The sequence below is a fragment of the Thermobia domestica genome, chromosome 10, assembly GCF_964235325.1.
Source record: "Thermobia domestica chromosome 10, izTheDome1.hap1.1, whole genome shotgun sequence".
Classification (NCBI taxonomy): Eukaryota; Metazoa; Arthropoda; class Insecta; order Zygentoma; family Lepismatidae; genus Thermobia; species Thermobia domestica.
The window spans coordinates 192,705,355-192,731,975 of record NC_137463.1 but is presented as its reverse complement, the minus strand read 5'-3'; the positions used below and the strand labels follow the sequence as shown (position 1 = coordinate 192,731,975).

The 26,621-nt window shown below is 35.0% G+C and overlaps 1 protein-coding gene across 1 annotated transcript in view; it reads right to left on the bottom strand.

Moving 5' to 3' along the window:
- The window catches only part of LOC145662913 (uncharacterized), a 99,272-nt gene extending 82,053 nt beyond the window's left edge, over positions 1–17,219 (bottom strand). The window contains exons 1-2 of the mRNA XM_081728918.1: positions 16,938–17,219; positions 7,680–7,855 (exon numbers count right to left, since the gene is read on the bottom strand). Of these exons, the coding sequence (XP_081585044.1) occupies positions 7,680–7,854 (175 nt within the window). The 5' untranslated portion in view covers position 7,855; positions 16,938–17,219. The remainder of the gene's footprint in view (positions 1–7,679; positions 7,856–16,937) is intronic.
- Between the last annotated feature and the right edge of the window lie 9,402 nt (positions 17,220–26,621).

Here is a 26,621-nt window from a genome sequence, read left to right as displayed (position 1 = left end):
CGGTCAGTTCGCAGCAGGAGTCCTTGGTAAAAGATTTGGCTATCTCGAAAACACTCGCAAAACCTTACAAATACAAAAGACTGCGCTTCAAAGAAAGTTTAGACACAGATGTTTCAATTTTCTTTTAGCATCTTTCTTCAGCAAAAGAGTCGGTTCATTGTATTCGAAAAAGGGAAGGGAGAAAGGGTGAATTTATATTTTATGTGGGGATAACGTTGTAAGTAGTATAAACTATACATACCGCTTCCGACTCTGTACTGAAGCACTTCCTTTAGCGATATATCACTAGATCTATCTTGACCCTCATCCCACCTCAAGTTGTAAAGTAGAAAGGGACAGAGGTATTCAACATGACTGCGCACTTGAGTTTCAGTTCACAATACGAAAACCAGTGAGCAAGTAAACTGTCTTTTGTAGGATCGTGTTTTACTTCTTGAATTTATTTTTGAACATTTCTTTGAATTCAACAACAGAACGCAGTAGAAATACGGACTAATTTTTACTCCAACCATTACTTTCGCTCCAACCCAGGGATGCCACATTTATGATTTCGTACTAGATTTAGTGATTTTACTATTGAACTACTGATCTAGTACGTACTTTGGGTAAATAGGCACATTCTAGTGAATTTTTGCATTTTTTCTGATGCAGAAAAATGAGAAGGAAATGGTTCTTAAAATAAAAGGAAGAAGTATATTGCAGTTCAAAACAAATGTAGAAACCTTAAATTATTTTTTCTTTTCCCTCTGACTGAATGAAACCCCTGCTGTGTAACGACATTAGGTAAACAACGGCTATCTTTGGTCCGCTACCTCCTTTTGTTAGCCGACATGAGATGGGTTACTTTTTTTTTTCTGGAAGAAAGTGAAGAAATAATTATCCAGTACATTTACGTTTTGTCAGGCACACAGGCGCAGTCTGTACTTGTTTCCTAACGAATTTTAGCAACATAACATAAATAAAACATATGTACCAGAAAATAGAGGCAGTACAAACGGAAGTTTTCATCTGTGACACATTTGATGAGAAATATGATTAGATGTCACGTGCAAGCAATCTAAACATGTCCTATCCTGTAATTCTATTCGTATGTTTATGTAGGTGAGACTGAAAAATCAAGAAACAATAATAACTGGTTTTCTTCCAGGGGAAAAATCTAAATGTGAAGGGGTGTTACACTGGGACTTTAATTCGTCCTTTGTACAAGATTAACAAGTAATAGCAATTTTTTAATTTATTTTAGTTCTTGGGGAGAGGAAGATGGAAGCGAACCCTCGTAAGGACCTCTGCAAGGAAACATGAATACTATCCGCCACTGTTTGTTACATTACACAAAATAGTTATATATATATATATATATATATATATATATATATATATATATATATATATATATATATATATATATATATATATATATATTGAGTTTTAGTCAGGGTTTTCATTCTGCAGGAGAGGGGGGATAGTAATACCTGACGAACATTTTCTATTCTCAGAGTGTTGCAATGATAGCATTTCCTCCATTATAACTTGGCCAAGCTAATTGCATTATATATAAGGATTAAGTTAGCCTAAAAAGCTGTACATTTAATGGCTGTTAATAGAATTTCTATGGCTGTTTTACTCTTTACCCATGTTTCTCATTTTCGGTCTACGGGACTCTGTGTCCGGAAATTTTCGATGGCTTCCAAGTCGGAAAATAAGTGTATCAAAGGCATATATATTATATCTATGGTTATATGAGGCATGAATCTACAGTTTAAAGTGAGATACCGGTAACAACTTCATGAACTTCCACCGTAAATCGGCCCAGAGTCTCGCGCGATCAAGGCGTATGTGTTAACCATACAGCCACGAGGAAATTCACATAAGCACACACACATATATATTGTTGAGTTGATTTTGACTTTACCGTCTCTTTCAGCAGCGAGGATATATGAAATGTAGACCTACTGATTAACGTGGAATCCGAACTACATGAGCTCGCGCCGGGAATTGAACCCGAGTCTTCCACGGCAAAGTCGCGTACACTAGCCGCGGAGTTCACACACACACACACAAAATCAGAGTCCTCACACATCAAGGGTGAGAGCTGTGCCACTGAGTCACAGCGGCCACGGGGCTAGGTCGAGTCCACTTTACGTTCATAGTTTCTTAGTACATAAATGTTACGATTATGAAATAGATTTTCCTTAATGAGCTGCATAAAAACAAAAGCTTTCGAAATGCATTAAACAATTAGCTCGATTTGAGTGTGAACTTAAAGTTATATCAGAGTGTAAATACGGATACGCACCAAAGCTCGAAAACTTAATACACTATTTCTCCTATATAGTCAGCATGTATCAAGCAATCGTTCAGCTTTCATTTGAGAGGATGGAAATCGAAGGCCCCTGAACAACTATGTTACTAATGTGCGGAATGTATTTATCTTACAGTGAACTGCTTTGATGCCAAGTGGCCTAACTCCAAAATTGAAATTTTCCAGGAGTGAAAGTTGAAGTTCAATATCTCATGAACAATCCATATTTCTTTTATGTTGGGAACCAAAACCATAACTACTGTATGTAGTTCATTGTTTTATAACTTAGTGTTTACAAAAATCCTTTTAAAAAATACCTATTCATAGAAGTGAATGGTACTTATTTGTACTAGTTCTTGGCATCCAAGCAGTCCATTTATTGTAATACTAGCTTAATATACCCATTCTTCGCATGGGGGTTGTATTTGGAAGTCAACGCCTGTGGAAGTATCACCATTCATTTCAGTGACCGCGAAATCTATGGATTTAACACTAGTATCAATCAATATGGGCTATTTATACATGTCTCTGTATTCCTCACCAGCTGACACCCGGCCCGCATACAGTAGTAGCTGAATTTGCAAGTCATCGCTGATGGAAGTGTCACCATTGATCTCAGCGACCATGAAAACTATGGATTTGACACTAATGTCGATCAATTTGGATTACTTTTACTACATGTCTCGCTAAACGCCCCCCTGAGACCCCTTGGTTCCAATTTTGACAAAAACGCTTCGCCTTAGACTGGGACCTGGACCAAGGTATCCGTGACCAAAATTTGGTAACTCTCGGTCAACTTGTCTGCTCCCCAGGTCGGTCCCAGTAAACGTCCCCCCCCGAGACCCCCCTGGTTCGAAATTTAAAAAAACGCTTCGTTTTGATCTGGGGCCTGGACTAAGGTACCCGTGACCAAATTTTGGGAACTCTCGGTCCACTCGTCGGGTCCCCAGGTCGCACACAGACAGACAGACAAACACACAAACAAACTCTTTATTTTATTTATATTAGATAAGATATACTATGTAAAATAGTCTCGTATCATAATATGTGATTTACAACAAATGTTACATTATATTATCCGTAGCTCGTGATATGCTGCAACATATTAAAGCCTCAGAATAGTTGGGCAAGCGAATAATCCAGAAGTTACGTAACCCTATTGCGTTCATGGGAACGAAAACACAATAATTATAACTATGCTAAATTACTATAGACTACCAACTGCTCATTCAGAGAATTTATGAAGTTCACTTTATCGCAATAGTTTTATACAAACTAGATTTAGACTACGGATAATAGTTTTATACAAACTAGATAATCAATTATTATTATTATCATTATATTTGCAGTACAACCAAATACAACGACATTAACTATTAGTTCTAATTAACTGAATTGAGCTGAAAATTAAATCTTGATCTTTAAAGATTAACTATTAATTTTATGCGTTCTGTACCTTTCTGAAGGAATAAAAGCTGGAATTGGTTTCAAGGCTGTTTCTGAGTGAATACTTTCTTCAAAATAATATTAAAAATTATAGAAAGATTTTCGAGACATTCGAGTCGAGTCGAGATTTTTAAGAGCCGTCTCGACTCGAAAATTCGAGTCGAGAAATACGTTTGTCTCGACTCGTCTCGAATTTTACAAAGTGTGTCTCGACTCGAATCTCGACTCGAATTCGAGTCGAGTCGAGTCGAGATTTGAGACATGTCTCGACTCGAGCGCATCCCTATTAACTGGAAATCTAATCGAAAAACCAGTGTTGGGTAAGTTACTTGTAAAAATGTAACGCGTTACAAGTTACTTTGCTTTCTCTTAAAATGTAACGCGTTAGTAACGCGTTACTTGCCTCAAAAAAGTAACTGTTACTTTACTTCGAAAGTAACGCGTTACTAACGAGTTACTTTTAGGTCCGAAACTTTGAATATGTGGAAAAAATCTTATTACTTCAGTTTTCCGTACTGCTATTACTACCGCTATTATTATTATTATTATTATTATTATTATTATTATTATTATTATTATTATTATTATTATTATTATTATTATTATTATTGCACGTTCTGAATCGATTTATGTAAATTCAAGGAAAAATTTTTACTTGACAACTATATGAACATTTTAATGTAATGTAACATTGACTAAAATGCCATACTGCGTTACTCGTAGGGATGGGCACGAGTGAATTCGAGCAAGTTTTCTTTGAAACTCGATTCGACTAGAAACAGACATCTTTGAGCTCGGCCCGAGAACTCGGCTTGAAAAATTTCCTCCAACTCGACTCGCATTCGGGTCGAGTTTCGAGTCGAGTCGAGTCAAGTCTGGTGTATAGTTTCGAGTACTCTCTTCAAGTATCTTACATAGACAATATAATTATTAGCAATGGTACTACTACAACTTCTTTTTCTTCTTCTTCTTCTTCTATTATTATTATTATTATTATTATTATTATTATTATTATTATTATTATTATTATTATTATTATTATTATTATTATTATTATTATTATTATTATTATTGTAACAACACTGTGTATAAACATAAAAGATAGGCGGTTTATATGAATACTAAAAAAGTAGTTGATTGCCAACCTCGGTAGTCGTGAAGTCTAGGAGTAAAGGACATTGTTCACGAGCTTCTGAATTTGGGTTGAGGGTCTAGGTTGAGTATTCGGGCTCGAGCCAAACGTTGTTAAAAGTTATAGGGCACTGGCCAAATATCTTCAAAACTGCTCGGCCCGGGTTTAGAATTTGCAAGCCTACCAACGTAAAGTTCGTAAGGCGAAACGGGAAAATGCACATCGAGATTTTCCGTTCCGCCTTGCACTAAGATGAAAAGTGATAACCGGTTTTACATGCTAATTTCATTGCTAGAGGTCATAAGGCGAAACGGAAAAAGGGAACAGTGCAGGAATTGTCGGTCACTGACATCGTTCATGCTCCCTTTTTCTATTCTGAGAAATTCACTTACAGGAAAGAAACATTTGTTTCCGAAAAAAAATATACATATATCCGAAATGTAACGCGAAAAAGTAACGCAAACTAGCTACGTTACTTAAAAATTTGTAACGCGTTACCGTTACAGTTACTTTGGAAAAAATGTAACGCGTTACTAGGAAACCTTACTTAAAAAGTAACATGTTACAAGTAACGCGTTACTTGCGTTGCGTTACTTCCCAAGACTGCGAAAAACGTTCATTAGGAAGACTTAGGTGCAGATGGGAGGACAATATTAAAATGGATCTCGCAGAACTAGGAATACAAAGTAAAAACTGGATCTAGTTGGCTAAGGATTGAAGTCAGTGGAGAGCTTTTGTGAACGCGGTATTGAACCTTCGGATTCCATAGGCCATATATAGAGAGAATATATTTAAGTTAAGCACATCTGCACAACAGCCATGAGTGAGTGGTTAGCTTTTGCGCTTCTATCGGGAAGTCCGGGATTCAACCCCGCATTCCACCATTTTGCCAAATGTTTTTCTTAATTGTATCTGTGAATGTAGAGATAAGACGTGTACTGTGAGTTCTGACCGACTTCCTTTCTTATCTTGTTAAATCGTTCTTATTACTAATTACCAGCAGTGACGAATTTGCGAAGGGGGTTAGGGTGGGGATGTTTTACGGGTGAAACTTGTACACCGAAATTACAGAATTTCAAAATCAAACGAAATATTTGCTATGCCTTTACTCATAAACTTAAAGCTCTTTTCAAATAAAAATTAGGTATTTTTAGAAAAAAAAACTAAACATTAATAAGAAAACCCCCCTCCCAAAATACTTTTCTAAATTCACCACTGATTATCAGTATATATAAAATGGTCTTCAAGGTTGTATCCGGAAGGTTATTGCTGAATATACAAACAAAACGAAATATTATTTATGCTTGTACTTATAAACTCCCAATTAAAAATTAGGAAATTTTAGAAAAACCAAACATTAAGCAGAGAAACACCTCCCAAAATACTTTTCTGGATACGCTACTGATTATTTGTATAAAATGGTATTCAAGTTTGTATCCGGAAGATTATTGCTAAATCATTGCACAGCTACATTATAACAAGAATGTGGAAGTACGCTTTCACAGATATACTGACAAACGTACCTCTGGCGGATTTATTGAAAAACAAAAGTTTAACTTATGTGCTAGAAGCTAGAGTAGACCTACTAATCTCTAGGAAATGAAACACGGATGACTAAAAAGAAATTATGTAGAAAAGAAAAAATGTCGATAGCTCAGAAGTTAAAATAAAGTTAAATATCTTCTACAGTTGCCCTCAAATACTATGTACTTTATGTTTACTTTAATTCATGTGTTCCATCCATCATGTGTTCCATCCATAAAACATGTGTTCCATCCATCATGATGGTGAATTCCAGAGCGAAATATAGCATTTAGGTCATGAAATCTTATTTAACTTGAGAGTATACTATAAGAAAGCTATTTAAATAGAAAAATCATGAAAATGAAAAAAGCCAAAATTTCCAAAATTCTCGTTTTTTCCCAAAAAAAAGCCGTCTTTTTATGTGCAAAAAACCATCGATTCAAAAAAGCCGGCTTTTTTGCATCTCTAGTAGCGACACCTCTATTCTCACGAAAAATGATAAAATTAGATTGTTTTTAACTGAAAAGATATAGTACAGATGATGAGTAAAGTCAAATCTTTAGTCTATGGTAAGCATTTCTCTAAGCTAAACAAGTAGGCTATAGTTTTATTAGGAAAATGTACAAATGTATGTGAAGTTACGAAGGTTTGGGAAAGGCACGAACCTGGTAGACGCCCTCCCCAGTGGATACGTCCCTGCAGCACAACATAGACAGAATCATCTTGTAATGGTCTAATGGATCTTGAACACTTTCTTCAGAGTCTATTGTTTTGTATAAAAACCCTACACAGAAGTGTGGAGTCAGTCAGCACTTTTCAAGCGTTTACAAACACAGTAGTGTAAGTTTGATTTACATTATCTTCTCTCTCAAAACAAATCGGATGTTTCCTTTACCATTATAACTTCCAGTACCATATGTTGGCAATTGAATGAAGCTTTGGTTTGTTTTTATTGTTTTTCGTTATCAGATTGACTTATCTAGATCCGGTTTATATTTTGTAATATTTTTAACGTTTAGGGCCTACACCAGTGTAACTTTAACCCATCTACACTAAAACTACAGCAAAATAAATTTTTAAAATAAGTAATTTAGAGGTGTAATAAATTAGCTCGATAGCTAGTAAATTGCTTTCCCTAAGACTGTTTATATTACATATTACAGATATACCTACTGAAGATATAATTTATTGATAGAACGTATTAAAACTGACATTGCAATGGAAAATGTTAAGAATGTTATTAAATCACTGAAAATGTTATATGTTAGTCCTTACCACACTCGATTAAGGTCCTCGGAAGCGCAAGAATAGGAAATACTCCAAATATTCCCACGATGTATAAAACAGCAGCCCAAAGCGAGATTCCCTCCGGTTCAGGTTGTGGTTTGGTTTCCTCAAAAATGTCAGGATAACTCGCATCCTTTAACAAGTACTGCCGTTCATCATCCATTCTACAAGATACAAACATATTTATTAGGAACAGTATATAAGTTAACTGAATTAAGGACTACCAAAGTCGAAAATTGGCATCATGTTGTCTTTTGCTTTACTCTGAGATGTTTTAAAGTCTGTAAGATTTATCTTTGACCCACTTGGTTCCAACAGATTTGGTTGTGTCACACGATATCGGTAAATGTGACATCAACTGTTTGCTGGCAACTCAATAAAATTATGTCACTGCATTAAAGTAGTAAATTTGGATGCGTAGTTGCCATGTATTTACGAGTGGCTTACAAAAGAGTGTTGTCCTGTTGTGATTTGCTAGTATTGTAATCAATTGTAACTACCTTCACAATAACATGGCAACAGTGCATACAATTCAACTTTAGCTCTCTCTTCAACCTAACAAATGGATTAAGCTAAAATTTGTGTACTCCATGATCTGTAGCAAATTAATGTAATAAAGAAACTATTGCAGATGGTGATGACGTGTACAAAACTTTCTTTAACATTAATTAATTAGTTTAAATTATTTTCGGACGAAATATATACATAATTATGAAATTTTCCACAGCGACATAAGTTAGGTTACAATACAATATTCCGTTCTTACTTTTATATATTTGTATATACAGTATTTGCTTAAGTTATTCAAATTGCTTTCTAGGACTGCGGTGACTCAGTGGTAGAGCGTTCACCTATGTTGCTTGGGGTCCCTGGTTTGATCTCAGCTCGGATCAAGTAAACTTTGTGATGAACAAACACCGTGTGCGTGGGTTTTCTTGGGGTTCTCTCGTCTCGGAGTCTCGTACTTTCTTCATTCCACCATTTCATTCATTACTCATCCATCAGCACTGTCTTCTTTAGCCTAACCAGCATAATCGTGGGACGTAAAACTCACACGGGAAGGTCCCATAAGTTGTCGCTCAAATCTGATTGCTCCATAGCACATCTGCTAGACCATCACGAAAAATAAAAATAAGCAAAATTTAAGGTGCTATGGGCCAGAAGGATAGCAGCTACGGGGCTTCAAAATTTGAATATTAAAAAAAAATGTCATGGTATTATGTACATTTAAAGTAAATATCTTGAAAACCGTTGAAGCAATCAACATAAGAGTGAGACAATATAATGAGAACAAGATGCTCTATCGAAAACCACAAATAATGTTGTCATAGGTGAGGCAGTGTTGCCAACTCAGCATAAAAATATTTTGTTTGAAATAGCATCATATACAAGTGTGCACAGATTTAATATGCACTATTATCACTAAACATAACAGTGAAGTGTAGTGGTACAGTGTTGCACACTGTTGGAGCTACATGTGCTGAAAATGTACGATGGAGAAGTCTGCTATCAACAGGTGGTAATAAAGGAATCTGGGTCTCATACTATGAATTTAGTTCAAATGCATAACACCGATAGTATAACATAGCAAAATGTCAACAGTGTTACAAAATATTAATGCATTTGAAAAACAAAATTGAATGATACCAATTTTACGTTCTGTATCAGCTCCGAAGCTATATAGGACGGGACCTATAGTGTAAAGTGGGATCCTAAGCACTATGAAAGAGAAAGATAACAATGAATATAAGGTGAAAAGTATAACAAAAACATGTCCGAGGCTGGATTGGAACCCGCGATTCCTAATATGTCGGTTGTCTAGCCTTCTAAAATAAAAAACGGCTATCCGGGCCGACTAAAAACGAAATGAGGAAGTTGTAAAATTATATATATTTCCTCTGTGAATATGGTAGGTAATATTACAGTGTTTAAACATCATCATATGATATGTAGGAGAGGAAGTAAAAGAATATGTCACTTAACACGAAGGACATAAATCAAGAAAGTACCAGTTTACAGAATTAGAAAACACCTGTTTCTTTCCTCGCATGTATCATTTTGTTTTTGCGAGTTATCTGCTAATTCACCGGGGCTACAGAAGTACAGGGTGCGGCACGTAAAACCGGCCCGTAAAGTGAACACATAAAATGAAATGTAATGTACTGAATATGATTAACTACAACACATAAATGAAATGTAATGTATTGAATATGACTACTCACCTTCACAGCAGCCTTCACAGCAGGTGCTGAAAATGTCCTCCGCCCACTTCAACACACATGTGAGCACGATTGAGGAGATTCATATATACCCTTGTCAGTTCTTGTGTTGTAATGCTATTGGTGACATCCTGGATCCTGGTCTTGAGTTCTTCAATTGTGTGTGGATTTGTTTCGTATACTCTTCCCTTTAACAGTCCCCATAAGTAAAAGTCACACGTGGACAAGTCTGGTGACCGTGGAGGCCACAAGCCTTTGCTGATTGTCCTCTCTGGTGTAAACATCTCATGCACAAGGGACAATGATGCAGCTGATGTGTGGCATGTTGCACCGTCCTGCTAAAAGTAACATAACTGACGCTCCTCTTCGGTCAAGTGTGTATAAAACTCCTCCAGGATTCCCATATACACGTCACTGTTCACTGTCGTCTCAAAGAATATGGGACCAATAACGCGTGTGGCGGAAATTGCACACCAAACACCAATCTTCTCTTCATGCAAGGGTACCTGGTGGATTGCGTGTGGATTTTCTGTCGACCAATACCGGTTTTTTGGGAATTAACGTACCCAGACAGGTGGAACCACGCCTCGTCACTCATGATGAGCATTAGTGGATCCAAGAAACCACTGGCAACATTGCTCAACAGCCATGAACAGAAATGCACTCTCTTCTGCAGGTCAGGCTCCTTCAGTTCTTGCACAACACTTATCCGGTACGGTTTTAACTTCAGTCCCCTTAAAACACGTCTGCAACTTCTCTCACTCGCATGAACCTGTTGACTCAATCTCCTGGTTGACTTTCGAGGACTTCTTGTCATTTTCTCCTCCACCTGCATCTTTAATTCAGGTGTGCAGACAGATGGTCGTCTGTTCCTGGGAGCATTTTGAACCGATCCTGTACGCCGCCATTTTTCAATCAATTCCTGAATGGTGCTTTTTGCTGGCACAGAACGTCCTGGAAATTTCTCCCGAAACAAATTCTTTGTTTTCACAAAAGATCCAGTGACAATGAACCCTTCAACAATGGCAACACGCTCGGGTATCAAATACGGCATTATCACACACTGACACTCACCCGGCTTAACACAACGAGGCCTTTTTCTCAACTGGTTTCGACAAGTTTCACTGGCTGCGGCTGCACGTGACTGCTGCAGGTCACGTAAGTCGACCCGACCTCGACACGCCATCTCTTGGTAGGAAGGTAGATTATTTAAGTGTTGCCAAAAACACAATATACCAGAATATTACGACGGGCCGGTTTTACGTGCCGCACCCTGTATAATGCAAAACCCTCACATTTGCTAATGTATTCCTTTATTACCATCTGTCGTCACATATCAGACTTCTCCATTGAACATTTTCAGCACACGTAGCTCCAACAGTGTGCAACGCTGTACCACTACATTTCACTGTTATATTTAGTGATAATAGTGCATTTTAAATCTGTACACACTTGTATATGATGCTATTTCAAACAAAATATTTTATACTGAGTTGGCAACACTGCCTCACATATGGCGACACTGTTTATGGTTCTCGATAGAGCATTTTGTTCTCATTATATTGTGCTACTTTTGTTTTAATTGTTTTAGCATTTTTCAAGATATTTACTTTAAATGTACAGTACATAATTCCATATAATTTTTTGGATATTCAAATTTTGAAGCCCCGTAGGTCGTATTCTTCTTGTTCATAGCACCTTAAATTTTGCTCATTTTCATTTCTCATGATGCTCTATCAGATGTGCTATGCGGCAATGAGATTTGAGCTACAACTTGTGGGATCTTCCCGTGTCAGATTTCATTTCATTTCATTTCAAATTGCTTTCTGGTAAATAAATATCCTATTCAGCTCTGGAGATGGCATGTACAATATAACTTTCAGAGGACCTTCATAAATGACGTCTCAAATTGTGAAAGATAGATTTTAAGATCTAATTAAATGTGAAAACAATACGAGAAACAAAATAATTTATGCTTTTGTAGAATGCTCAGATAGGAAGATTTTTTAGTGGATAAAATAAGGAGATGAGTGTGAGATTATAAAAGCATTTGGCACCATTCATTGTGATGGACTATAGGAAACCATTTAGACTGCCTAATGCTTTTATAATCTTAGTCCCTTTCTTCATTTTACCCCACCAAAGAGAATATTCTTTTTTATGTAATTTTTAAATATCTACTTCAGATAGACTATAATGTCGAAAAACACCACGTCTCCACAAAATGTAAAAAGGAAACAAACAAAATTCTGAAATGAAAGAAAATGTATTTAACTATGACTAAAAAGTAGAAAATAAAAAATATATATTTTTAAAGAACGTGCTTTCCTTTTTATAAAAAGATAAACAAAATACCTAAGGAAAAAATTCAAGAAAATAAGCATCTTTAAAGAAATTTTTATTACAGACTAAAACGAAAAAAAAAACATGAGGGCCGCTTTCAAATACAATCAATTTATAATATATAAGAGATAGACGGACAGAGACAAAGCCGTTCCGTATAAGACTTCCGACACATGCATAGCAGTTTGGAAGTCCAAAAATACGTCTTTAACTATCAGCCTTCCAAACTATGCTACGCATAAGTGTTTGAAGTCTTATAGGACAGCTTTGTCTCTGTCCGTCTGTTGACAGGTATCACAGCAAGAAACGGTAACATCGCTGTGCGAAATATCGAGATGCGATATTTTGCGATCTACTCAAAATCTATTCCAAGAACAGGTTTCATCTCCTCCGTTAACTATCTATTCTAACCGGAAGTGATTCAAAGTAGTCATTTCCGGTTTTTATGTTTAACGCCATAAAACTAAAATGGTAACAGATAGAGAGAAGTGGATTTTATAGCAAACGATTCAGCGTCTCAAGGTAAATACAATGACTATCCTGTGAGCACCCTACTAAAACCGAAAGTGCTTCAAAGTTAATATTCCGATTTCAATACTGACTTCTGTAGAGAAAAAACGGTAAATGCTATCAAGATGCAGTTTATTTTAGTCGATTCAACGTTCAAAGAATAGGTTCCATCTGCTCCATTAACAGTTTTTCAAACCGGAAGGGGTTAATATTAGTCATTTCCGGTTACAACGTTTATCGTCATAGAACGAAAGCAGTAACAGATAACCAGGAGTGTTTTTTTTCTTCTTTTTCAAAAGACTCAACTCAACGTCTCAAAACAACATATCATGACTATCCAAAACACTCTACCACAGCCGGAAGTTGTTCAAATTTGTTGTTACGTCACCTTTCAATACTGATTTCCATAGAGCAGAAACGGTAAATTCTATCAAGGTGCAGTTTTCTGCAATCGATTCAGCGTTCCAAGAATAAGTCTCCTCCCTCCCTTAAACTTCTATCCAAACCGGAACTGGTTGAAATAAATTATTTCCTTTTTCAACTTTTATCCCCACAGAACTGTAAGACAGAACGAATAATTACTTCTTGATATGGATTCAGCATCCGAGGAACAGGTTCCATCTTTGATCTTATTAGTCTATTGCAACCAATACTTACAGATGCAGTACTTCAAAGGACCAGCACAATTCTTATGAAAATTAAATTTAGGTGGAATTACTTGAAACAGTGATATGTTTTAGATATTGTGTTCCTCAAAATTGTCTCAATAGGCACAACCACCCATCACTGACCGTTTGGCCACTACAGGCCCACTGTTTTGAAAACAACCGAAGATACCGATATTATGGATTTCAGTTAAATTGTTTGAAACCATGATATGTTCTAGATATTGTGTTTCTGAGAAAAGTCTCAATGAACACAACCGCAAATCACTGACGATTTGGCCACTGCAGGGCCACTTTTTTGAAAACAGCCGAAGATAACGATGTTCTGGATTTCGATGAAAGATGAGAAAAAGGTGAGAAGAGAAAAGGGCGAGGGTTGTAATTCTTAAAATAACATGGTCTTATCTCGAAATCCCATTAGAGTAAAGACATGTTTCGGAAGTTTATAATGTTTCCTTAGAAATGAAGAAAAGGCGGGAAGGAGATGGAAGGAAGGATACACTCGAAATCCCATAAGAGTAAAGACATAAAGACATGTTAATTACAGACGTGTTTCAGCGTTTTTTTTTTTTTTTTTTTTTTTTTAATATTTTCCTTAGAAAGGAAAGAAAAGAATGGGAATTGCAAGATCTGGGGCTAAGTTCCCAGCTAACCGAAAGCTAGTGTACTAGAGTATTTTATGTTACATTTTGCTCTACTACTTTAAAATATGTTATACCAAAAATCTTTTATAAAATAACTTAACACTCCATGTAACATTTTCTGAGGTACATAAAACTCTAATATATGGTGTACTAGTCATTTTCGCATGTCGTTCAGAAACATTTTCATTATTTATTCTCGAGGGGCCATAGGAGAGGAGTGATGGTGAAAAAAAATCGAATTCGAGATTTCAATGGATCTACAAGTTTTATAGTGTCCTGCGTCTGGAAAAAGTTATTTCTGGAAGTCTGTCAGTATGCTCGTGCGTATGTTCACTCGTCTATAGGTCATATCGTTCAATTGTCCACATCAAATTTTAAACTTAAGGTTTCCATAAAATTCTCCATAGGTATTTTTCGAATTTCTTTATGAAAACCTTAAATTTAAATTTTGCTCCATACATGGTTTTCGAATTTTCTTCCTACCCCTAATAATAAGAGTAGTTTACTGAAGAGCGAAAATTTTAAAAAAATGCGATTTTTCCAAAAACAGCTCTAACGATTTTTTTTATATATCATACATCAGTGTTTTATTAATAACCCTATGTTCAGAGTGGTTTAAGTCATTTTCCTTGGAAAAATCGAGATAGGGTACTTTACTCTTCGGAGATGAGTTCTATTCGGACGATTTTCTTAAATATGACTCCGGCGACTTTGTTCATATTTTAGCAATAAATGTTTCACAAATAACATGACAAAATTATGTAACTCAATTGTCCCTTTTTAAAAAAGAATCCACAAGGGATACTTCACTCTTGGGAATGAGATGTTTCCGGTCGATTTCATATTACTTAAATTCAGGTGATTCAAGTAATTCAGGTGATTTGATTCATGTTTCTTAAATTGGCCTTTTAAATAATCTGACAATACCTTTTTAAAATAAAATAAGTTTTCCAAATACGATTCGAGCGATTTGATTTACATTTCGTAATAAATGTTTCACTAAGTACCCTTTAGAGGCAAATGTGGTATATAAACACACAGTTGATGGTACTGTTTAGGATGGGTATGTTATATAAACACAATACCTGGACGAAAAGGACGAGTGTAGTGTATAAGCCTCATTTACGTTTAATTTGTGAAATAAGTCATTTAATACCCAATCATAGACTAGGTCTTATTTATGCCTTTCCAGCACTTGGAAGTTATCGTTGGTTCATACATATAGTGACCTAGCCTCTTCTCCTTGAGCTTGAGATTTGAGTGCTTCAGTAATCTCCCATGTTGATTCTTCCTACTTGTTAGCATTACTTTGATCAGAGTGTTAATATCCCAGATTGCCAGCTGTCCCTGGAGGGTTGCCGTTCCTTTTAACACTCAGGTTACATGAAACGTGGACCTATAGTTTAACGTAAACTGCGATCCACATTACCTTCTAATAAGAATCAAACCCTAGTCTCCCACGCCACAGACGTGTAAGCTACCAATATAGCTACGATGGAATTCGGATGGAAAGGGAGGGAAGTCTACATCCAATGGACAACATTACAAGGGACAATTTCTACGTTGGAAGCTTCTCTATTCAAAATAAATGAACGGCCGCAAGTGTTTCCTGCTACATGAGACGCATATTTTTAAATTCGAGATGATTCGAGAAGTTTTTCGAGTCTCATAAGTAATCCATGTTGTTCACCCAAATCTTAGATTTCAAACCCTGTTTTACTGTTACCATGATTCATAGTATAAAAAAAAACTCTAAATTAATAAAATCATTGTATGAACATAATGAAGAGCATTTATCAACGTTCAAAGATACGCAAGTCATTACATAATATAGCCTACTCCAATAATAAATGGGCCGCGGTGGCTCAGTGGTAGAGCGTTCACCTCTGGTGCTAGGGGTTCCGGGTTCGATCCCAGCCCCCGCCAAGTGAACTTTGTGGTGGACAAACACCGTGTGCGTGGTTTTCTCGGGATTTATTCGTTTCCTCCCACTTTCTTCATTCCACTATTTCATTCATTACTCATCATCACCGTCTCCTTTAGCCTAACCGGCATAACCGTGGGAAGTAAAACTCAAAGATTTCATTTTCCAATAATAAATATGGATTAAACGTTATATAACACACCCTTCTTTGGACCTCTTATGACGCAAAAGGATTGTAATCATTTCTAGATAAAATTTAGAAAAAAATCAAGGCTTAAATTCTGTACAACAATTTATAAATTGAGACAGATGAGATAAACCTTCCGAGAATCAAGATTAAACGAGACGAGATTAAACGAGAATTCTTCGAGAAACGAGACGAGATAATACTTCTATAAAATTTAAGAGACGAGACGAGAAAACCATATCTCTCATCTTGTCTCATCCCTTAGGCAACACTTGCAATAAATGACCGTCCACTGACCACATAATATTGATGATATGGTAGCATGACCAGGCGCGCATCCAGAACGGGAGTCCAAGCTTTTATGGGGGGAGGGTCTAATACTAGAAGCTACTACGTATATATATTGTTAAACGGGTATTATTCCGAACCAAAAAATACGATAAGTAATTGTAAATTACATCCACTTATAGTTTCAGAAAAAAAATGATAGAACTAGATTGTTTTTATTAGGATGTAATATAGATGAAGTGTAAGATCAAATTTTCATGCTACATCAAAAATTTCCCAATTAAACACGAGAAAGTGTACAAATGTGTGTTGAGTTAGGAGTGTTTCGGAGGGGGTACGGACCTGGTGGACCCCCGTGCTTGCGCCCCTGAACATGACTGATCTTTTACGGGCAATGAAATACTGAGATACCTTGCGCCAAATCATGCTATTACTATAAAAATAAAATACTATAACATTTACTTACCTTTTGCTTCAATTCAGAGAGACTTTATGTTAATTCAAGGTTATTCGTCCATGTTACATGTTTTCCTTATATTCAGATCAGACGTCCGCTTTCTACGTACAAACAAACATTTCTTGCTTCAAGTACACAAATACTTGAGATTTGGTTTTAGTTTGTTAACACTAGTGACATCACATATAGTAGATTAAAGTAAATAAATTACTTTTATACAACAAATTAGATCAACTTCACCATAAAACACTGTCAGCTCATCTCCATGTATACTGCTGAAACCTTACAAGTAACCCTAGGGCCGGCTGAAACCCGTTTTCAATGTTGCTAACTTGTCTCTTTTTATTACTTCATTCCATTAAAAAAGAAAGCAAATACATTTGTTGTTGATTTTGTGTTTCAAGTACTGTAAGCATGTCTTGCTGTTAAATTGATGAGTTTGCTCCTATGATAGAAAAAATCTGGGATTCTTTCTCGATGGGAATACGTTTTTTTTTAAAAAAAAAAAAAGTGTCATATATCCACGTGTTGAAAAGTAATGTAAAGCTCCAATCGAAGATGGAAGAAATATAATTGCATCAAGGAAGTTTTCAAATGTTAAAAAAAAAAAAAAAAAAACTTTTTTTGTGCCATTTTTCTGACACCAGGACCACAGTTAACCTTGAGAAGAAATATATGAATGCACGAATGTGTGTCTAAATGAAGTATATAAATATGTGATATGAGTTAATCAAATTAAGTATATAAATTAAATAGTTCGCAAGATAGTTCTTAAATGAAGATAAACGAAGACAAGCGTTTGTAGGCAAATTTCCGACTCATTCGATTATTATAAAATATAGAGATGCATTGTATTGGACATTTTCATAATATAACGCTTAAGTTTTAATTTATTTTTATTTGTACATTACTAGAGTCAAAATGCGTATGTAGGGTCTATGTTTGAATTGAGGCTTTTTTTTTTTTTTTTTTTAGATGTTTGAAATAAAACTTTCAGTTTAAAGTCCCACGATCACGCCCTGTTAGGCAAAGAGAGACGATGATGAAAGCAAGTGAATGATGATAGAAGAATTAGTGTAACGAGAAAGTGGGAGGAAACGGAAGTATCCCGAGAAAACCCACGGACGCGGTGTTGTCTACCAAAAACTTACTTGACCGGGGATCGAACCAGGGACCCCACACAACAGAGTAAGTGCTCTACCACTGAGCCATCTGGCCCCCCATGTTTGAAGTAATATTCTATGTTAAGAATCATAGTCATTTCAGACAAATAAATAACGCTGTTAATTAAATTGCCTTGTTTTACACACTTTATAATTAAGATTTTTACATACAAAGACTACGTACGCGAAGCGAACCCAGAACTAGTTCCGAAATTGGAGAAAATGTTATCGACAGACCTAGCTTTCGTCTATATATTAAAATAGTACAAATTTAGTTTAGTAATCTTCTGTCAATAATCCAGCAAAATAAATCAGAATGAATCCCTTTACACGATAGAATATTAATTGACATGTGCAAATGAAACCGAACCTTCTTTGGAGGAAACCGATAACCGGTTTCGGTGAAAAAACGTTTTCTTGAAAATTTTCAAAAACCGGTTTTTGTGCCCACCACTAATATATATATAAAATATGTCCTGAAAAGAAGTGAGATTGAATGCTTGACACTTGCTTAATGAAACTCTGCGTATTCCACTGACGAAAAATGTTTATAATTTTTACCAAAAAATCAAAGAAGTGTGTCGTGATGTCGTAGGTTCTCAGTACCAAAGTGTGTCCTCACAGTCAAAAAAGATTGAGAATTACTAATCTAAGCGGCCACTTCACATTATTATTTTCCAACAGAACGCGTCCACGGAACTTTTCGTACAGTCAGTCCAGGATTGAATATAGAGATACATACAGTATATAAATTGTGTATCTCTATATATTAATTTGCCACAGTCCACTGCTCACTACTTTCAGAATTTTATTTCGTCAATGCTGTCAGTATTGTCAGAATACGTATTCAAGGTTCTGATAGCAAACCATATATACGTATATAGACCACAAGTTGTTGTATTCATGTTGTCTATTTCAATTAGGCCCACATTTTTGTCTTCTATTATAACCACAAATGTATTTTATCTTTATTAAATCTAAATTTCAATGTACAGTATATTATATTTAAGTATAGGCCCACATCATGTATATGTATAAAAGAATGAATTTTTTAGTAGTTATTCGAGTTACATATTTCATTTGTAAATAAATAAAATATCTAACGTCATTATCAAAAATTCATCAAGAAATTTTCAAGAATACTGGTAGCAAAAATGAAGTTAAATTTAGTTATTTATATTATGCTGAACATATTAGAAAGTAAGTAGCAGCTAACTGGTCTCAGTACCTGGGGCGGATCTAGAAAGTAAAAACTGGGATGGGCGGGCAGCTAGAACCCAATATAAATAATAGCTTAAATTATTTTTGTCACTCAAAAAACTGGGGGACTAGGACTCCGGCCCCAGAGTAGATCCGCCACTGCTCAATACCAGCTTTCGTAGCTGCTTATCCAATGCTGTTTTAATATTGGCTTGCGATTAGTTTCTTTCTAACATCATACTTTTAAAATATTATGCATTTTTTTTTTTAATTTTTAAAATCTGATTTTATCTCTTCGTTCAAAGATTTGTTTTAAATCTCGATTATACAGTCTAAAGGCAAAGTTCTAAAAATAGTAATTATGTTCCAAGCATATGAGGTAATGTCGAGCGTATATTTTCTGCCTAAAACTTCTGAATGTATAATATAAGGAGGTATCTCGAACATTTTGTGTGCTAAGCCTCAACATAGGTACATTGAGAAAATCCGTTATCCAGACAGTGGTATATTGTACAAATATACAAAATCCATATGTTTAATACGGAAATCTGTCTATACATGTTACATTGCCTTTTTCCCGCTTAGATGTTACAGCATGCAGCCTGTTTTCTGACATTTAACAGTGTTCCGTATATTACATACGTCAGCTATATGTTATATACATATACCGCCTAAATACAGTCACAAGGAAAGTACGTTATAGATGGAGCACTTATAAGGACAATATTATAAAACATACTTTTTCAGTTATACGTTTGCACCAGTATGTTATAGATAGTCCTATTTTGAGTCCAGGATTTACGCATGTAACCTACATTTTTACGTACGCTACATGCGTTTTCTCTCTGTGTAACCATACTGATTGCGATAAACATCTGTGTATTTCGATCTGTGATTTTACTTAAATATTATTTAGATAGATCTTCTAATTCCCAATTTAAGTTGTATTATTTCATTATAATGACATATATATGCCAATTAAAATTTACACCAGTAGTCTGGATACAGTCTATTTTAAAATCAGTTTTTCCTTTCTAGATTTCATCAATTTATATAGTATTTTATTTGGTATCTTCTTTAACTGCTCCAAAAAAAAAAAAATTCTCGATTTTTATTTCAATCAATGTCACACTTTGCCTGCCCTGATGATATGAAATTTTGTGTTTGAAAAGCACGAATTTAAGCGAAAGTAGAAAATATCAACGTTTCATTTTGTGTAAATTGTGATTTGGCATTTCATAACTTCACATTAGGTAGTCGGAACTTCCCTTTGAGATGATTGACAATAAATTGAAAAGTTTCGTCAGAGAGAATCATACAGCAGAATACATGTTTGCCAAATTTAAATTTTCACTTGAATTATACAAATTGTCACCTCATTGTAATTACTGACTGAACCATTTTTTTTCTCTGAATCTAATTCTTCTTTCTACTATAATGTTTCCTTGTCAGAGTTGTCAGATAATAATCACAAACCTGTGGCTTATTACTATCTTTAACAGTACAATTTGAATTAAAAGCACTTAAACTGAGTGATGTCTAGAAAGAATTTAGGAAGATAGGATGTAAGCGAAGATAGGTGACACGAAAATGACTGTTAATTAAACTTTTTCTGAACGAACATTTTAAATGTTTTAGCAGGGTCCGAAATTTCCGGTTTCCAAGTCGCCATTGGCAACCCAATTGCTCCCTCAGAATAAGGCAATCATAATCCAAAATGGATTTTAAATTGTTACGAATTTTTAATGTTTAATAATTGTAATTTGCATGTTTTTAAGAAGGGATTTCTATACATCAATTAATACTAACAATTAGCAATTCCCAAAGATAGAAAAGATAATGAAGCTTCTTTAGATACATTTTTTTTTTTAGTTGAAACAGTCTTATTCTGGGAGTACGAAATATTTCAGTTTGACCGTGACCTTTATTTTGTTTCCCAAGTGCCAAATGGCGACAAAACTCTCTGAATAAGGTACTGGTTTCAGATCTAGAATTTCGTGCTTTGTTTCATGTGAAGTAAAATAAAAGTATCCTGTATTTATACTTGTACATATACGACTCTCGGCTAAAATTTCAATCCTATAGTACTTATAGTACTGATGTAGCTTAGGGGTTCGCGTATATAAAAACCTACACATCAGTCCTTAAGATGGTGTCCGTTTCCGTTGAATAGACCTATAGTGTATACGTGAATATAATATTCATTAGCATGTGTAGATCAACAATTTGCTTAAGGAAGTGCTATGCACATCCATGCATCGTTGTCTTTACTGTAAGCTGTGATGAAGTTCCATAAGTGCAATTATTATATATCGTGTAAATTTGAATTAGATTGGAATTAAAGATATTTTAATTCTCTTGGACTCTTGGAAATACGTATATATGTGTGTTCGAAATGGGTGCTTTTTTTTTTTTTTTTTTTTTTACTAACTTCTATCAGAATGTGTGCATGCAACTAAGATGCGTGAAGGTCAAAGCTTTTAACCGTAAGAAATAAAAGATCATATATGTAAATCAAACTTATATTTAGAAACAAATTCCTGTTGTAACTGAGGTGTATATGTCTATGATAACACTGACACAGTGACTTTTAACTAGTGATACAGTGTTTATTACAACGATCATTAACCGAGAGAATATTGTTGTTATTACAATGAATACATGTATATTATAACCATTTCGAAATATTAGACGTACATACACGTATTTAAGCATGTCAACATTAATATTTAAATGCATAAGAGAACATGGTGTAAATAGGTGTATGAATATGAATTAATTGGATATGTTATTTTTATTCATATACTATATATGCATAAAATACGTTCATTGTCCCAGATTCTTGTTTCAGGCAAAACAATTCACTCCGTTATCTTAATGTGATTCTATTAATATGCATTTTTTTATTATTTGCCAGGGATATGAATATATGCCAGGTTGTACATCTCAGCTTTTATCCACATTCCTGGCGTATCTTTGCTCTGAGGACATAAGGTCATTCTGTTGAATTGACACGTGTAATGATTAAAAGGGAATGAATGCTCAAGTAATGCATATCATGGTGATGAACTAACCAACAGGATGTTGTATACTGTTACCGATAACACAACAGAATTTGAAGTTCAGAAATACGTCAATCAACGTTACTAGTTGAGAATAGCCGATCATGAAAATGGAGGTCTTTAGACTATATGAACACGATATGATATGATATGATACGAATGATATGAACACGATTATTGCTTACTAAAAGTTATTATAGATATGCTTGAATAAATAAAACATGTTATACGGTATTCTAACCCATCTTTATTTGTATTGTTCCTGATAATGATATTGATCAAGTTTTGTTTTCTTTCATTTTGAGTATTGTTATAATTTCTTTGTAATTCGTACTTCTTCGGAATTTTATGCTATTTATATCTATGCATTGATACAAATATTGTTTATCAAAGCTATGTTAATTATGCCCAAATTAAAGAAATAAGTTATATAGTGTCAGCATATACTGAGTTGATTTGTTAATGAGCTCCCATAATATTGATTTGAAGAATCTATTTCAGAACCTAAATAATTAATAAATCTTATTTTTTTTGAATTAGTCCTCTTCGACGATAATTTTATACAATTAAGATGGAATTAATTGTTCAATAAATATATGAATTAGATAAAATGAAATTAATATATATGTATTGTAATTTATATACGAGGGCTATTCGAAAATTAATGTAAACTTATATGTAAAATTATGTAAAGGTCCAGGATTCTTTCTTAAATTGTAACCTATTTAAGAAGTTCTCGTCAGGAGCCATATATACAACGATATTCTATATATATTTTGTAATTTCTTCTATTTTTATATCTTGGTTTTGGGCAACGGTGCATAAAAGTACACAATCTGTCGTGTAGAAGAAGAAGAAGAAAATAATATATATGTTGTCGATTCTAAATAGAAAGAAATAAGATTTAATCTTAGTAGCTGAAGATATATGTTGATTTTATGTGTATAATCTTTACACTTAGTTACCTTAACAGCAGATAGTTGTTTATTTAAAACGTTGCTATGACAAGTTTAAAAGAAAAGTATAATTAATGAAGTTTTGGAGAATAAAGATAATAGTTATATAAATTGTCATACTTGATTCAATGTATTTTGACCGTGTTAATGTAACTAAAAATTACACGGACTATGGGCTGGAATGTAATGTGTAAAATAAGAATAAGTTAATAATCATTACATTTAAATGGTGTTATCTCGCGCAGGACTTATATTTTAAATGGTGGTTCCAATATAAATTACAAATTATTGTCTAAGCAGTTTTTTTTTTTCAGAAGATGATTCAAAAAGAACTCACTCCCAGGAGGAGTGAAATATTTGTTGCGGACATTTTCATAAGAAATCACGAAACATTGTAATATCATTAATTAAATATACATTTATGAAATTTCTGAAATATTTATGAATTCCTGAAACATTTATGAAAAAATCTTGCAAAAATATTCGTTCTCAAGAGTAAACTATCCGTTGTTGATTTTAGAAGTGGCCAAAACATTTATCCCATGTAGTAGAGTTGTTAAGTAAATATTTATTTACTAAATACGAACTCGCCTAAGTCTAATTGTGAGAAAAATAGTCCAAAAAGAACTTATTTCCAAGAATATATCCATAAATTCTGGATTTTTTCCCCAGTGAAACCACTTATACCATATTATAGGGTTCACAATTGAATAGTGATTTATAAAGATATAAACCAAATCATTAGAGGTATTTTCAAGGTATTAGCAAACTTCAATTTTCAATTCCAGAAGACCAACCTATATTATTTTGGTGGATAGGAAGAACATTTGCAGAACTTTCGATTTCATATATTATTATTATTATTATTATTATTACGATCACCATATTTTTTCTCGTGTCGATGCTCGAAAGTTAAAAAAAAAAGTATGGCAAATGGAAATTAATTGAAGACATACATTCAAATGACAAAAGACAGGTTTATTATAAGTCGGATGACACAGACGAACTGCGGTGTAACTTACAACTGAATATGCTCGCTGAATTGTGAAGTCAGCCCGCTAGATGGCAAGCCAATCAAGAATTTCATTCTATCAGAATTTCACATGGCTGCGAAAACTTGAGTTCTCTAACGAGGTGAAGATTCTGGACAAGGAGGACACGCGTCGTAACGTAGAACAATACTACCTGTTAGAGCAATTCTTATACTAATATGGGTTAAGTGACATTAACAAGACACGAATATAGTATAAGGCTTGCGAAACACCAAGATTCATCCCGCAGAAATAACGTCTCGTAGCGTTCCAGACTGAGCTGAAGGCAAGCCCGGAGACCAGGTGCAGCTGCGTAATTGGGGAAGCAAATTTGAAACTGAAGATTTTTGTGTTTTCTGTACTGCCACCATTACTTATAACCACTATCACAATCTACTAGCCAGTGATGGAATGGATCACAAGGGCTCTTGGATCGGTGATCGGGGTCATAATCAATTTCAGAAGAGTCATGGGATGGCGTGCTGCCAGAAGAAAGCACAGATTTTTATTATTGATATAGTGATTTACATTTTCTGCTTAGGTATATGATTCATTGTACTTACGTATGTGCTACAGCTACAGTTAATCGCGGGGAATCAATCCTGACATTTTGGATCAAGTATTTAGTCAATTATACACTACGACTACATCTTTTGGGTGGTGATATAAAAGTGTTCAAACCATTCACTATGGAACAAATATTTAAATAGACTCACTTTAAGCTCTTCAAAGATAAGTAATTTTTTCGTGAACGCTACTACAAAGTTATTACATGAATATAACAAATGTTTTTATAGCCTTTTGATTACCAAGACCATTCTGCGAAGGAGCTTCCACATGGCCATGTGGGTAAAGTCCGCGCCTATGGTGTAGAAGACCCGGGATCGATTCCTGGCAGAAGCTCATGTGAATCAGATAACATGTTAAGCTGTAAATCTACGTTTCAGATTACCTCACTGCTGAAAGGGACATAAAGTAAAATCCAAATCACATTCTGCAAGATAAGGTCACTAGTACCAGACCGGCTAGACCAAACAGGCAGTGATGATGAGAAATGAATGAATGGTGGAATTAAGAAAGTGGGTGGAAACGGAAGAGACCCGAGGAAATCACGCACACGGTGTGTGTGTCCACCACAAAGTCCAATTGACGCGAGCTAGGATTGAACCAGAGACCCCTGGCACCAGCTCTACCACTGAGCCACCGCGGCCCTCATGCATAACGTAGAGCAAGGTGATCAATGGTCCAGACTTGTAGCCTGGGGGTCAGGGGGCTCACCCCCCAGGAACCTGGTTGTTAGTTGGTACATAATGTGAACTCAATTCAATCCCACCAAATATGATCTCGGTCCCTGTCTTAAATCTAATTACGGGCCTGCGAGCAAAGAACAGAGAACGGGTTGCACAACAGTAGATTACATTGGCGAAATTTACAAAATGCAACCAGTTCTTTGAAGTAAAGCAGCTAACGACTTGGTTTATATTAACTATAAAAGTTTAGGTTACAAAATAATCATGTGAAGTCTATTCTGAATGGTAAATAAATGATACTCATTTATCAATCTCTCTCTTTGTGTACCGATATATAACGAAATACAGAAAAACAAATACGAATACAGCAAAAATTAATTTTTCATTGAGACGAGACACTTATTTTCGTCTGGGTTGCCAAACTTGAGACGAGCGGTTCTGACTGTGAGTTACTTTTATTCGTAGCTAAGGTCGCACAGAAAGGAAGAAAGAGGGAGGAAAAGAAAAAAATGGGTCGCCGATGCTACTCTCTTTCTTACTATTACGGGCCAGTAAGCGCAACGCTATCTATTCCCAGATTCTTGCACATCAATGGTGTCATCGTTACCATAAGGAGAGAGGAAAGAAAAAAATCCGTAAACATTACCAAAATAACACCATATAATATGTGTATTATGTTTATATAACCTCTTTTAGTGAACAGCAGACGGTTTCAACAAATCACATGACAAGCAACTTATGAGGTTTCAGCTAGACTCGAATAACCATAGCTTCGAAAAGATTATTGGACATACGTATCTCAGTCTCTTAAAATCATAGAGAACTTCTTACACCAACGCAATTGAATAGCCAGTAACAACAGTATAATAGTTGTTATCCTTGATAATACATTAGACATTTGTTTACATTTCTCGAATGGACACCTTGAAATAGTGAATTTTAGTAAGCTACATTGTAGTAAATGGGAAGGAAAAAAATACAGAGAGGTATATTACTACTTTCAAGAACATCTCATTACAGAAGGAGTAGTT